Source organism: Bos taurus, chromosome X, assembly GCF_002263795.3.
Source record: "Bos taurus isolate L1 Dominette 01449 registration number 42190680 breed Hereford chromosome X, ARS-UCD2.0, whole genome shotgun sequence".
Taxonomy (NCBI): domain Eukaryota; kingdom Metazoa; phylum Chordata; class Mammalia; order Artiodactyla; family Bovidae; genus Bos; species Bos taurus.
Genome location: NC_037357.1, coordinates 80,390,109 through 80,405,531, shown reverse-complemented (window position 1 = coordinate 80,405,531; position 15,423 = coordinate 80,390,109). Strand labels below are relative to the sequence as shown.

At 46.5% G+C, this 15,423-nt stretch overlaps 1 protein-coding gene across 1 annotated transcript; it reads right to left on the bottom strand.

Annotated features, from left to right (window-relative positions):
- Positions 1 to 567: 567 nt before the first annotated feature.
- On the bottom strand, positions 568 to 11,201 carry AWAT2 (acyl-CoA wax alcohol acyltransferase 2). The gene is made up of 7 exons (XM_002700046.6): positions 10,946 to 11,201; positions 3,733 to 3,843; positions 3,327 to 3,397; positions 2,877 to 3,081; positions 2,458 to 2,632; positions 1,492 to 1,691; positions 568 to 1,278 (listed from the first exon to the last, which is right to left on the bottom strand). The coding sequence occupies exons 1-7, from the start codon at positions 11,028 to 11,030 to the stop codon at positions 1,124 to 1,126; spliced, it is 1,002 nt and encodes a 333-aa protein (XP_002700092.3). The 5' UTR covers positions 11,031 to 11,201; the 3' UTR covers positions 568 to 1,123.
- Positions 11,202 to 15,423: the final 4,222 nt, after the last annotated feature.

Genomic DNA, 15,423 nt, shown 5'->3' with positions numbered 1-15,423 from the left:
CGAACATTTTCCTGAGGTGAAGACACAGCAGGGAGTCACCCTCAGCTTGAGACTCTGACTTCTGTAACATTCTTCAGGCCTGGGCCCAAAACAGCTTGGGTAGATCCAGCCTCCAGCTCCCCATGACGTATCACTCATTTTGCAGATGAGACCAACATTAAAGAGTTAAAGTAGCTCCCCAAGCTCATCCAACTATAAAGGTTACTTAAACTTTCAAACAACTGTTGACAAGATCCTACAGTGTCAACTTTCTTCTTTAAAAATTAGGAATTTCCCTGGCTGTCCAGTGGTTAAGACTCCTCACTTGCAGTGCAGGGGGCACGGGTTTGATCTCTGGTAAGAGAACTAAAATCCCATGGGCTGAGTGGCAAACAAATGAAAAATAAAATAGACAAACTTGAAAAAATAACAATAAAAATAGATTAGAATGTTTTTAATTGGATAAACTTTATTCTAAACATTGAGATGTCATAACATGTAGGGCATTGTTTGCTCAGGGATAAGAAGTGGGCAGAATAATTTGTGGAGCTCTCCAGTATGCAAAGTTCAATCACATTCAGTATTATCCCACCAACCTTTGAAGTAAGCACTGGAGGAACTATTTGTCTCATTTTACAGATGAGGAAACAGAGAAGACTGGTTGTTTCAAGTCATAGGGTTTGAAGGTGGAGAGGCCTGAATTCAAAGCCCACTGGACATCAAGGCCACTGGTCCTGAGAAGCCTTGATGCCAGAAGATAGGGCTGCTTAAGAGCTAAAGGGAAAGAGACAAGAGCAGGGGTCCTAGGGAACAGGCTGGTTGGGGCACAGACAGTATCAGAGGTGGGCTTTTTATTCTCTTCTCAGTTCTGATGCTGAGTGAGTGCATGTGAGGGAGGTTTCAGGACACCTCTCCCCAGGGCCTTCCCTGCCTTTGGGGTCATCTCCTTGTAACCCCAAGGTAAAGTCAGAGAAGAGCTCGAAGGAGAGAAATGAAGGAGGAAGAGGGATGCAGAAAACAGCCAAGCAGGCACCCACACACACAAAGCCGTCACTCCAAGGACTGACCAAGTAAGGAGCAGGAGTCATACAAAAGTCCTGTTGCTACACCTTCCAACCAGGCTGAGAGGCCGTGGGGGTGTCTGTCAAGTTACCACCAGCTCTTGGGCCTCTGAGAAGCCAAACTTGGTCTTGTGCTGGTCAAACAGTTGGCGCAGGGCATCCACATAGATTGCGTGGTATTTAGCCACCGTCTTCTTGCTTGGGTTCTCAATCTTGGGCAGTGGTAGAGGCTTCCCAACTGCCAGGGGAGATGGAGAAGTTAGAGGGAAAAGCATCACAGTGGCTCACTCCTCAGAAGGGGCCTCCAGCCCAGGTTCTCCCCCATGCTTCCCCCTACCCTACACACATCCTGGCCAGCCTCCCTGCCTCTGAACACGGCCAGAGCCAAGGTCTAGCATTGGAACCAGATCCTGTGTCCTAGACGTGGCTGCCAGCTGAAGGGCCCACTTACCAATGGTGGTAACAGGCTGAGCGTAGGGCAGAAAGCCCAGGGAGTTCTCAGTGAAGCCACGCCCATAGAAAGCACAAGGGTAGATGTGCACCATACTCTGGAACCACTTCTGGAAGCGATTGATGAAGCCCCCTGGGGTGAAAGTGTACTGTTTGTAGAGTTCTGTCTCCCCAAAGGAGTACGCTGGGATTAGAGCCACCCTGAAAAAGAAAAGCATGTTCTCTGATGGTTAGGAATGTAGGCTGACCACCAGTGCTCCCTAGGTCTCCTTGTAAGTTCCTTCAGCCCTTAACCCAGCTAGGCCCAGGTCCAAACTAAGTGGAAGCAATGCGTGGTCTACCCAAGGCTGCCTGCGAGCTAAGGGAAGCGAGCCCCACTGTGTGTGTGTTAGTCGCTCTGTCATGTCCAACTCTTTGTGATCCCACAGACTGTACCCGCCAGGCTTCTCTGTCCATGGGATTCTCCAGGCAAGAATACCGGAATGGGTGCCATTCCCTTCTCCAGGGGATCAACCTGACCCAGGGATCGAACCTGGGTCTCCCGTATCATAGGCAGATTTCTTACCATCTGAGCCACCAGGGAAGCCCCAGCGAGTCCCAGACCCTCCTGTAAACCCACATTGTCCGAGACACTGGAAGCTAGGAGTCAAGGGCCATTTCTTTTTGGTTTCTTCCCTTTCACCCACATGGAAATTTTGGCTTTCTCTGACATACAGTTGCAGCCAGTCACCTTTTTAGAGAGACTGGTCCAGATGAGATGCTAGTCTGAGGCAGATAAGGTTCCAGGCTGGCCTGTTGGCCTTTCTTCAGAAACAGAAATGCCTCTAGAACCTGACACAGCCTCTATTCCACAACAGAAGCAACTTTATGCCTCCCTCTTTAAATATCATTTCCTCAAAACCTCTTCCTCCTTCCCTGCTGGGCTTTTGGATCTCCTCTCCCCAGTCTGGACCAGGAGTGTCCTTACCCGTGCTGAAGGGCCGTGCGTACGAAGCCAGTGCGGCCCTTCAGGAACAGAGTGGTAGATCCAGGCAGGCTATATTTGCACTCAGCCAGGCCGCCAACCACCACAATCAGCATGTTGCCTGTGCCTCTACGGGTAAGCAGGAAGTCCATGGAGGATTGGCTCACAGAGCAGGCCCCTGGTAGGCAGGAAAAACCAAAAGATCATTGGTGACCTGCTAAACCTCCTAACTTTCCTCCCTACTTCTTCTAAGGTGGGGAGAACCCTCTTTAGGAAAGGGCTCTTTTAGGCAGCTGAGCCTAAAGTAGCTTTTCAGACCAGAGGGGATCACAGAGCCGGCCTTGTTCTCACCTATTTACCCAATACTTCTCTCTCAGGCAGCCATGTATTTCTTCAGCTTTCCATCCCAGGAGCCAACTCACCTGTAGACATGATATATTCTCTGAGGAAAGGCACCCAGAAAAAGGCCCCCAGTGTGAGGACATAAGGAGTGATGCCAGGAAATGTCTTGGAGAAGCCTGACATCTCTGTGGCAAAGTGGCCAAACCATGAATGGGACAAGAGCCCATGAGGGTGGCAGGCGACGATATAGTTGAGGCTGGGGGAGAGATCATGAGTCTTCAGAAGCTGTGGAGGAAAGTGGAGTCAAGAGAGATATAGCCAGGGAAGAGTTCCTCTCTTTCGGCCAGAGACCTAGAAAGGAAAGGGCTGTCATGTCTGGCCGTGCAGATGAGGTAACACAAAACTCTGGGGAGCTTCATTCACATGGGCCTCAATGTGAATTATGCCCCCGCCCCCCGCCCTGCCTCAGCTGCTGCCACAGGGAGTCAGGGCTGGGCCTGGGGCCCAAGTGGGGATCTGGGACTCCTCACCTTGAGTGGGAAGTAGTCACAGTACTGCTTCCACAGGCACCATTTCCTCACGCAGGTAAACCGGCGGCCACCTGAAAACAAAGCTGATGGAGCTGAGCTTTGTCCACCCTGTTATCTCTGGGTGCCCTCAGCCCTTACCGTGTCCTGCCCCCTTAAGTGACAACCAGGCTGGGAATGAACTTCAGGGCCTGTTTGGAACAGCCCTAGCTCTCTGCTGTACTAGCCGCCCCTCCCCAAGCCCACTCCAGTTCCCACCTGGGCCTCACTTGGCACCTTGAAAAGACCCCTTCCCTCACCTCCAGCCCAGACAAGGTCAGGCTGAAGGGCTGCCAGGGAATTGGCAGGAGTATAAGGAGAGAAAGAAAGAGCATGTGGCGAGTGGCAACAGCACTTCCAGGGCCCTCACCTCTCTCAGGGGTCTTCCAGTCAAAAGCCAGCCAGGTAAGCATGAGCACGGTAACGGGCCAGTACGGCGTGAACACCACCAGGTAGAGGTTGACGGCGATCACGGTGATCACTGGAGGGAGCCCAGGCCAGAGTCAATGAACTGCGAACAGCGCCTCACACTTGCCCTCCCTCTGGGGCTATGTCTACCGCAAGGTCACAAGCACTCTCAGCCAGGCTCACATTACCATCTTACTTCCTCACCCCAGCACATGCCTGCGTGCCCAGAGCCCCAGCATCTGCCCTAGCCTTGGGAACTTGTTTTGAGTCTAGGAGACAAGGTGTTTTCCTCCCTTGCTGTGCTCCGTGCAGTCAGCCCTCTCCCCCCAGGGCCTGCACCAGCAGCACTCTGGGCTGCAGTCAGTGGCAGGGAGTCAGTGGTGGGTCTCCCTGATTTGGCCACCAGAATTTAGGAGTCCTGGAGAGACAGAGCCAGGAATAGTCTTCCTCCAACTCACATTTTTCTCTCCATATCGTCTCTGAGAAGGTGAACAGAATGCCAGAGAAAGAGGATGATAACCTTCAGCCAGGTTGGGAGCATGCAAGTTGGCAAACAAGAAACAAAGGAGACTGTACCAGAATACGGTATGGACCATGCTGAGCTCGAACAAGATAGGAACAATGTAGGTTAGAGTAGTTAGGACAGACTTCATGGAGATGAGTCACAGGGAGCCATGCTCAGGATTCTTACTGGACTCATTTTTTAAAATAACTGTGAATAAGACAGCGAGAGAAAGGGGGTCAAAAGAAAGGTTAGAAAAGACATGAAACACTCATAATTGAACATGGCAGAATGAACACAAGTTTTATCGTGACTCCTTGCTGCAGCCTCATGAAAATTATCACAGGATGTTTTAAAAAATAGAGATTCTGCAAGGAAAAAGAGAATCAGAGAGATGCCAAAAGTGACTGAACGCTGTCAGCAAAATGTTTGCCTGCTAGACAGTGGGCAGAGGAGGGATTAACTGACTGAGAACAAGAAAGTTGAAATGTGATTACTTGTGAGGGGGAGTGTCTACAAGAGTAAGCCTGTTTGTACTAGAGAATCTAGAAAAGACTCAGAATTTGCAAACACCAGGTATTAGAAAAAGCAGATGTAACAGGGCTTGATGGAAAATGTATCAAAGAAGTAGTTAAAACCCCAGACCTCTTCTCCTTCACTACACAGCTGGGCCATGGGAGCATCGTTCTCTGAAATAAAATTAACCAAAGAGACTCTAGACTCAGATACTTACACTAGACATAGCTAGGATATTCTATATGCAGCCAAATTATTAATCAAGTATGAAGAGAGAATAAAGACAATTTCAGACATATAGTCAGAGAGTTTGTTTCCCACATCCCTTTCTCAGGAAACTAGTGGAGGATGTGCTCCACAAAAATGAGGGAGTAAAGCAAGACAGAGGATAGCATGGGATCCAGGTAAAAAGAAATCCAACAAAGGAAGGAAGTGAGCAGGGCCAGGAATAGAGTGAGGAGAGCATGGCACCCAGGGCACAAAACTCAAGGAGACATTCACTCTCGGGGTCAGGCAAATACTGACCCAACACTTGCACAGCGCTGAGCATGAACACCTTCTTAGACTGTGCACCCAGGGTGCCTCACGGGTCCTGGAGGTGACAGTGGTGCATGAGACTGGACTGTAACAGGAGGATGCTGGACTCCACCAGCGAGGTCCTCAAGGAAATAAAAAATGCTGGTGGTGAAGGAGAGGAAATGTGTAGATTCCTGACGTGTTTGTGGAGAGTTTGGGGATGAATTCTTGACAACTGATAGATAACTAAGAGATAACTAAAATTTAAAATGAGGCAATTAACCAATCAAAAAATGTTCAGGATATCTAGACATTTCTCCAAAGAAGACATACAGATGGCCAAAAAACACATGAAAAGATGTTTAATATCACTAGTTATTAGAGAAATACAAATCAAAACTACAATGAAGTATCATCTCACACCAGTCAGAATGGCCATCATCAAGAAATCTATGAACAATAAATGCGAGAGGGGATGTGGAGAAAAAGGAACCCTTTTGCACTATTGGTGGGAAAGTAAATTGGTGCAACCACTATGGAGAAGTGCCATATGATCCAGCAATTCTACTCCTGGGCATACATCTGAAGAGACACATGGTCTGAAAGGCTACATGCACCTCAGTGTTCATTGCAGCACTGTTTACAATGGCCAAGACATGGAAGCAACCTAAATGTCCATTGACAGGGGAATGGAGAGCAACGATGTGGTACGTATGTGGAATGGAACGTTACTGAGTCATAAAAAGAATGAAATAATACCATCTGTAACAACATGGAAGGACCTGGAGTTCTCATACTAAGTGAAGTAAGTCACACAAAGACAAATACCATATGACTTCACTCATATGCAGAACCTAAGTTTTAAAAACTGATATAAATGAATTTATTTACAAGGCAGACTCACAGATTTCAAAAACAAACTTGTGGTGATCAAAAGAGAAATATGGATGGGGAGAATGGATAGATTAGGACCTTGGGATTAATATATACACTACTATATATAAAATGGATAACCAACAAGGATCTACTGAATACCACATGGAACTCTACTTAATATTCTGTAGTAGCCTATATGTGCAAATGAATCTGAAAAAGAATGAATATATGTATAACTGAATCACTTTGCTGTACACCTGAAACTAAACATAGTAAATCATCTATACTCCAACAAATTTTTAAATAAAAAATAAAGGTAAAAAAATAAAATGAAGCAATTATGAATTCCAGAGAAAACAAGAAGTTGCACAAGAAAGGAAGTATAATCATAGTGCACTAAATAGCTGGTCTATGGAGAAGATTTACTAGTCATAGTTAGAGGTTTAAATAAAACAACCTAGGTGGTTATGGGGGAAAAGGCATATATTGAGCTGAAATCTAATGTTCCATATTAGGAAGTCAGTGATACTATCTAAAATTGTTACATTGGAAAATAGTAATATTTAGACATTTTAAATAGTAAAGTTTAGACATATGGAGGTAAATACCTGAAAAAAAGAGCTAACAAAGTTGAGAATAGCTGCCTCTAGGGAACATATCTAAGCGTGGAGCAAAGGCCAGCACTTTCAGGTTTTGATATACTCCTTACAAAACTAGGGCTTCCCTGGTGGCTCAGAGGTTAAAGCATCTGCCTGCAATGCAGGAGACCTGGGTTCATCAGGAAGATCCCCCTGGAGAAGGAAATGGCAACCCACTCCAGTATTCTTGCCTGGAGAACCCCATGAACAGAGGAGCCTGGTGGGCTACAGTCCACGGGGTCGCAAAGAGTCGGACACGACTGAGTGACTTCACTTTACAAAACTACTTGACTTTCTCAAGAAATAAAGAGAGGCATGGGTATAGTCCAGAAGAGATTTGTTTCTTTTAGGCTTTGCTTGAACCCAGACAGTGTTGGGGATATCTTGGGAGGCAGTGCAGCTTCAGGTGGTGACACGCATGAGAATGACCACAAACAAGACTTTGAGCTTCACACTGGCAAAGTGGGGATAGCAACACCAGCTCTGCCTTATCTTCCTCACAGACTTCGTGTGATGGTCTTGTCTCAAGGTCATCAGGGTCCAAACGGATATGATTCCATTGCAGATTCATAGGGTGAAGAGCTGGGAAAGCTTTGACGGACAAGCACTGGAACCATCACCTCCTGGGAGCCCAGGCCCAACACTCTTCTGTCCCAGGCTCACTCTCCATATAGCCCGAAGTCAGGCTCTAATTAAGAGCCCTCGAGGAAGCTTCTCTCTGTCCTCACCCTGCTTTCACCCACTCTCCTCCTTCTCTGTTCCGCCTGCTCCACTAGCTCACACTGATCCCTGAACCCTCAGTCTCGCCTCCTCCCTTTCTCTCTCCCACATCTGATCATCAAGTCCTATGAACTCTACTCCAATTTCTTGAATGCCTCTTCTCCCCTTCACAATTATGACTGGTCTGGGCCAAATCACCACAATCTCTGACCTGAATTAGAATGACAGTCTCTTCCTATAATCAGTTTGGTACCCAAAGCTGTAATGATCTCTCAAAACCACCAATCTGATGCCATTGCCCTGTGCCCAACCCAGTCATGGCTCCCATGGCCTTCAGGAAAAAGTCCAAACACTTCCTTGATTGACAAACCCTGCACAATCTGTCCCCTGCCTCTTTTGCCGGTCTCCTCTGTCTTCCCTCTCCCACTCTTTCATCCTTTCATTCAATATTTATTGAGCATCAGTTCTGCTGCTCTTAGCCCCTCATCCCACTTAACCACTGGCAGCTTCTTGAATGCTTTACACTCTCCCCTCATCTCAGCTATTGCTCACTCTCTGCCCTGAACATTCTTGCTTCTTCATCTATCTCTTACATGTCCTCTAAGAGTCAACTCAAATTTAATAGAAAAATGGACAAAAGTCATGAATGAGCTGTTAACAGAGAAAGAAATGCTAATTGCTAATAAATACATAAGAATACTTGGTAATTACCAAAGTTGAAAGTAAGGCTCATTGTTGTTTACACCTGTCACTCTGGTGGTGGCAGAAAGGAGTGTGCATGAGACCTGATCCCTTTCCTGCTCACTCAGTGGTCATCTCTGAAGCCACATTTTTCAGCATCACAGTTTTGAGGTACCTCCAACAGCCTGGACATTTTCATCCACAGAGAGCAGAGACTCCCACCAACCTGTGTTGGGTGTTTAACATAAACAAGAAATAATCATTTGTTGAGTTAAGCCACTAAGATTTCCACATTAGTTGGTTACCATAGCATACATGGGCCAGTCCAATTATTCCACTGTCACATGTCCATTTTACAAATGAAGAAAACAAGACTCAGAGAAGATCAATAAACTGCTCAAGGAGCACAGATAGTAAGGAGTAGAGCTGTGATTCAAAAACAGGCAGTCTGACTCAGAGACTATGTTTTTCACATCCCTGTTTTTTTGCATCCTGGCTGTATGTGTGTGTGTACAGGCATGGTGGTGGTGGTGGTTTAATCACTAAGTCGTGTCTGACTTGCAAGCCCATGGACTGTAGCCTACCAGGCTCCTTTGTTCATGGGATTTACCAGGCAAGAACACTGGAGTGGGTTGCCATTTCCTTCTCCAGGGGATTTTCCCAACCCAGGGATTGAACCCAAGTCTCCTGCATTGCAGGCAGTCTCCTGCTTTTCAGGTGGATTCTTTACAGACTGAGCCACCAGGAAAGCCCTGCATGTGGTGAAATATATATATATATATATATATATATTCACACACACATATGTATATCCATAATTTCTGGCTGTGTGCTTAGTCACTGTAGCCCAGTAGGCTCCTCTGTTCATGGGGATTCTCCAGGCAAGAATACTGGAGTGGGTTGCCATGCCCTCCTCCAAGGAATATTCCCAACCCAGGACTTGAATCCAGGTCTCCCGCATTACAGGTGAATTCTTTAGAAACTGAACCACCAGGGAAGCCCCAATTTCTGGCTATAGACACACAAACTGTTAACAGTGGTTACCTCTAAGGAGTAACATCCTAGACTAGAGTGAGAAAGGGGAGCTACCAGCCTAGAGGTTCCATCCCCTAGCCTGGCCTGGGCTGTCCATACTGGTCATACTTCTTCCCCTAATATAGTGTAGCTCCTAGGCCATGGGAACACGGTGGCAGTGAGGGGAGGGGGTGCTAATGAGGCAAATCTGTGGAGATAGGACAAGAACTCAAGAAATGGGACTCAGCCCTTCCTGAGGAAAGGCCCCCAAGGACTGGGTCACATGGAAGGAGATTGAGAAGCCCAGCTGGGGCCCTGGTCCTCAATAAGAGGTCATTTGCAGCGGACTTTTCTCCCCTTTCAGTCAGAAATTTGTACATACAATGAAGGCCTAGCTTCCTCCTTCCTCTCTGGCCTAACATATACACTACAGCCACGTCCATATCTAGCCTCCCAATCAGCAGTAAATAAGGAGATGCAGGTGGTAGGGACAGGAATTCATAGGCCAAAATCAGGCCCTTCTGGACTCAGGCACAGGCCAGCTCCTCCATTTTCTAGCTGTCCGATCTTGGATGGACCGTTTAGATGGCATGTACCTCAGCCTCTGTATCTGTACAATGGAGATGATAGCCACGTTAGGTGGTTAGAACAGTGCCTGGTATGGGGGTAAAAAGCGCAACAGATGTTAGCTAATACTATATTAGTTAAGCTATCAATATGTGTGTGTGTAGCTATTAGTGTGTATTATTATGCATGATAATAACTTCTGCCTTATAAGGCTGGCAGGAGGCTAAAATGAAACCATAAGTTTCATTTTATGAAAATGCCTGGCACTAAGTAAGTAGCTGGTACATATGACTTTCTTTCTCCTGGCCTCTTCTAGCTCTGATTGCCCATCGTTCCTAGGTTAACACTGCTTTTCTTCTCTTAGCATTCAGGGGTCCTGGTACTCACCCCAGGCAGGCCTCTGAGCCCCCCAGTCCCTGTTCTTTAGCCCACTCTCCCTATTGACCAGGAAGCCCCAAGCTCCCAAGGTCCACCTGCATTCTTCCTTCTCAGATATCTTCCAAGTAGGGGCATTTAGTTCATCCCCTTGCTTCCAGCCAATACTCACCTAAACCACTTAAAAATGAGAGTTTTGTTCCAGGCCCCTTCCCATAGGGATGGTCTGCATCAGCACCTAAAGCACCATAGCCAGCAACTAAGTAACTTTCACAAAGGATTTGTAGGGTGGGTAGAGTGAAAAATAGATGGATAAATGGATGAATTCTTTCAGACAAGAGATTTTCAGAGCTCCCTCTGCCACCAAGACAACTGTCTTGCACCGATGGTCTGCTCAGGTCCCTGAGGTCACAGCTATGCCCATTTCCTTGGCAGGCCTCAGTGTAACTGCTCCCCATCTTTCCCAAACATGCCTTCTAGGACCCACTGATGACCCAGGAGGGCTCACCACACACAACAGCCACAAGTGTGGCTCACACACATGTGCACACACATTCCTGCACAAGTGTGCACCCAGACCCACATGCACACTCGCAGATTCCACAAGGACTGTGTCCAAGCATGTCAAGATGGAGGCTGGGGTGGCCAACTGTCCTTATTCACCTGAAACAACCCTGGTTTCAGCATCCAAAGTCCTGCTAAAACCTATAACCTCTCAGTCCCAGGCAAACCAGGACATCTGGTCACCCTGCCAAAGGCTGAAGACTCACCGATAACAAAGGCACTAAGGGCCCACTGGAAAATAGCAAAGACCTCCAGGGAGATCTTGAGGTCCTTCTTGGAAGGCAAAACCATTATGCCCAGGGTCCCTGTGACTCCAGGTAGGTGCTGTTCAGCTGTCCAGCCCCGATTGCTCAGGGACCAGTGGTGTTTCCTCTCTTTGTGCTTTATTTTTCAGTCCCTGCCTAGTCTCCACCCCTACCCCCGGGACAGGACCAAGAGACAACATGCTGCCTCAGCTTGTCCAGTTCCTTCCAGCCATCTACCCACCTGTACTTTTACCCACTTGGGCAAGGGCCGGGCTGAGATTGTGACACCCTCTTGCACACCTGTGTAGAGAAGTGTAGATGGAGCTCAGGTGTGGGATGTGAGTGGAGGTGGGGGTGGGGCTGCTGAGAGGCCTCCAGGGCCAGTGTGGATAGGTGAGAGCGGTCAGGGAAGAATGCAAGGCACACGCGGCACCTGTAGCCTGCATTTCTGAGGCCCAGAGGTTTATGGTCTCTCAGTGACAATGTGATTGTGGGGGAGGAGGTCACAGGTCACAGCTAGAAATATCTTTGGCCTTTTGTTCAGTCCAAGAGCATTCATTACTCCCCATGAACAGACATCAGATGTGTATCTCTGGGCTGAATAAATTTTCTATTAAATGAATAAACAAATGTGAGTACATATATCACATTGTTTTGTGTTCATGAAATTCTAGAACAGGCAAAGCTGATCTATGGTGAAAAAATTAGTGGCTGCTTCTGCTAGGAGATTGACCAGGGAGGGGCATAAAGGACATTTTGGGAGTGACAACAATATTCTCTTTTTTAAAATTTTTTTAAATTTATTTTGGGCTGCACTGTGTTTGTGTTGCTGTGCGTGGGCTTTCCCTAGTTGCTGAGGGTGGGGGCTACTCTCTGTTTGCTGTGTTCAGGCTTCTCATTGCAGTGGTTTCTCTTGTTGCAAAGCATGGGCTCTAGGGGGCAAGGGCTTCCATATTTGTGGCTCGAGGACTCAATTGCCCCGCAGCATGTGGAATCTTCCTGGACCAGGAATCAAACCCATGTCCCCTGCATTGGCAGGCAGACTCTCAACCACTGGACCACCAGGGACGTCCAATATTCTCTGTCTTGATAGAGCTTTGAGTTACCCAGGTAAAAAACTCATTTGTCAAATGATACAAATGAATGTATTTGCAAAACAGAAATAGATCCACAGACAGAAAACAAACCTATGCTTAGCGAAAGGGAAAGGTGAGGGAGGGATAAATTAGGAGTTTGGGATTAACAGATACACACCACTATATGCAAAATAACTAACAAGGACCTATTTATAGCACAGGAACTCTACTCAATATTCTCTAATAACCTATATGTGAAATTGAATATATATGCTTATAACTGAATCACCATGCTGTACACCTGAAACTAACACAATATTGTAAATAAACTATACTTTCATTTCTCTTTCCATAAAAGAGAAAAAAAGTCATTTGTCAAAACTCAGCAAATGTACAATTAAGACTTGTGCATTTCTCTGTAGGTCAAGCTGACTCCCTGGTGGCTCAGTGGTAAAGAGTTCGCCTGCAATGAAGGAGACTCGGGTTCAATCCCTGGGTCAGGAAGATCCCCTGGAGAAAGGATTGGACCCACTTCAGTATTCTTGCCTGGAGAATTCCATGGACAGAGAGGAGCCTCGTGGGCTATAGTCAATGGGGTCACATAGAGTCGGACACAACTGAGCAATTAACACATTTCTCTGTATGCTGCAAATTTTACCTAAAAGTAAACAAATACTGAACTCTAATGTTGGTGTGTTTAAGGGTGAGGAGAACTGATGGCTGCGATGTATTTTGAAATGCATATAGGAGGTATTGACAGCTAGATAAAGGGATATATTGATGGACAGATGTATGAGAAATCGAACATAGCAAATACTATCTATACAGTCTAGGTAGCTGGTGTTCAATCTACAAATCTTTCAACACATTCTGTAGGCTTAAAATTTTTTATAATAAAATTTTGCCAAGAATTTTCCCCTCAAGGCCACAATGAAAAAATAAAATTTAAAAATACAATTTCTACAGGCATGGCATATGCACATGTGGCCTTTGTGTGTGTGTTGTATGTACAAAGTTAAATATTTATCTAGTTGTTAATACATGTTTATATATCCATTCCACTAGGTGTCATCTCCAATATATGTTTGTATGCTGTGGGGATGTATAAATGTGAAAACAACTAAGTCCAGCCAGGTGTGTGCTGCAGACCAAGTCAACGCACGTGTGAAAGACTGAAGGGGTTTCTTAATGCAACACATAATTACTGAAGACATAGGACATGCCAGGGATTGCTCTGGACAGCTGGGTTATATCAGTGAGCAAAACAAATTTATAAAAAAAAGTCAAGCTTTCATGAAGTTTACACTCTGGTAGGGGAAGACAGATAATAGAAATGAATTACTTAACTAATTATATAGCACATTGTCAAGTGATAAATGCTATGGGAAAATAAATGGAACAGAGTAAGAAGGAGCCAGAGTACAGGAAGTGGGGAGGGGTTAGGTGGGGAGATCAGGCTCTACAGTTTTAAAAGGAGTGGTCAGGGATGGCCATAACAAGAAGGTGGTGTCTGAGCGAAGACTTGAAGGAGATGAGGAAGCAAGCAATGCTCCTGTCCTGACTGAGAATGTTCCAGGCAGAGGGCACAGCCAGATCTCAGACCCTAAGCGGGGATATGCCTGTCAGATGCAGAGGAGCAGAAACCTCGAGCTGAGTGCAAGGAGCTGAGGAGGTGAAGTCAGAGAGCTTAGCAGGGCCACAGGGTATAAGGCCTTGACCTTCTACTCCAACTGAAATGGGAGTCAGTGTGGGGTTTTGAGCAGAAAGGGGAAAGGATTGTCTTGTGGTCAGGAAAAAGAAAGGACCCTTTTGAAGGACTGTAGCAATAATCCATGCAGAGATGATGATGGGTCAGATTGGCAGGAGTCAGGATGGCGGGAAACAGATTCTGGGTGTTTCCTCTGATGCAGAGGCCCCATGCAAGCACTCTCCCCTCTGAGGCTCAGAAGCCTCTACATGGGAGCACCATTGGTGAGCAGCCACCATGGGCTTAGCCTTGGCCTGTGAACCTTCCCTGCATTCAACTTTATCTCATCCAGTCCTGCAGGAAATGTGTGGAAGGTGTTGGGTGCCGCTCACCTGCTTGGCTGAAATTGTGGTGAAGAGACTTCTGGAAAGGGAGGCTGAAAAGGGCAGCAAAGCCAATCTCCAAAAGAGTTAGGACACAGGGATGAAGAGCTTGGGCTTAATACTGAGGGCCTTGAGGAGGTGCCGTCAATTTCTGAGCAGGGCTGGTAACTTGTGCCAAATGCCACAGAAGGACAACTGTCAGGCCCAGAGTGACTGTCAGGGCCCAAAGACCTAGTTGCCCCAATGATTGATACACAGGCTCCCCTCCCGCCTTCCTCTCTAATACCTTCTTGCAAGACCAGTTCCAAAGCCACATAATCTAAGTGGATGGGCTCATGAGGACTTTCCCCAGCACTGAAAAGCCTGCTGGCCTGGATCTTTCACCTCATTAGACTGACTTCTTTGTTTGGGGTAAGGGTAGTGCAGTCCTTATTCAGGCTCCTGTGAGGGAAACTTTCTGAGACTATTCCTCATCGGGGAACAAAGCTCCATAAACACTGAACACCAGTGAGAGGCAAGGGACAGAGACAACTCTGGAAGCAAAGAAACAGCCATGCTAGGAGTTTAGGATTAATATCTACACACTACTACACTTTCATCAACCTTTTTGGAGAAGGAAATGGCAACCCACTCCAGTAGTCTTGCCTGGAGAATCCCACGGACAAAAGAGCCTGGTGGGCTACAGTCCATGGGGTTGCAAAAAGTCGGACACGACTGAGCGACTAACACACACATTATGTATAAAACAGATAACCAACAAGGACCTGCTGTATAGCACAGGGAACACTGCTCAGTGTCTTGTAAAACTTACAACAGAAAAGAATCTGGAAATATATATATATATAATAATTTCTATGTATTATATGTGGGCTTCCCCGGTGGCTCAATGGTAAAGAAACCCCCTGCCAATGCAGGAGAGATGAGTTTGATCCCTGGATCAGGAAGATTCCCTGGAGGAGAGCATGGAAACCCTCCAGTATTCTTGCCTGGAGAATCCCATGGAGAGAGGAGCCTGGTGGGCTACAGTCCATACTATGGTAAAGAGTCGGACACAACTGAAGTGATGGAGCATGCACGCATGCATTTTATATATATACATAACTGAATCACTTTGCTATATACCTGAAGCTAACACAGCATTGTAAACCAACTATATTTCGATAACAATTTAAAATTTTTCAATTTAAAAAAAACAGTCCTGCCTGGGTGTCTGCTGTGGAGGGGGTAGGTGACAGGAGCCACTGACTCAGTCTCTGGGTGGATAACAGGAAAGGAAACGCAAGAGGATGAGCA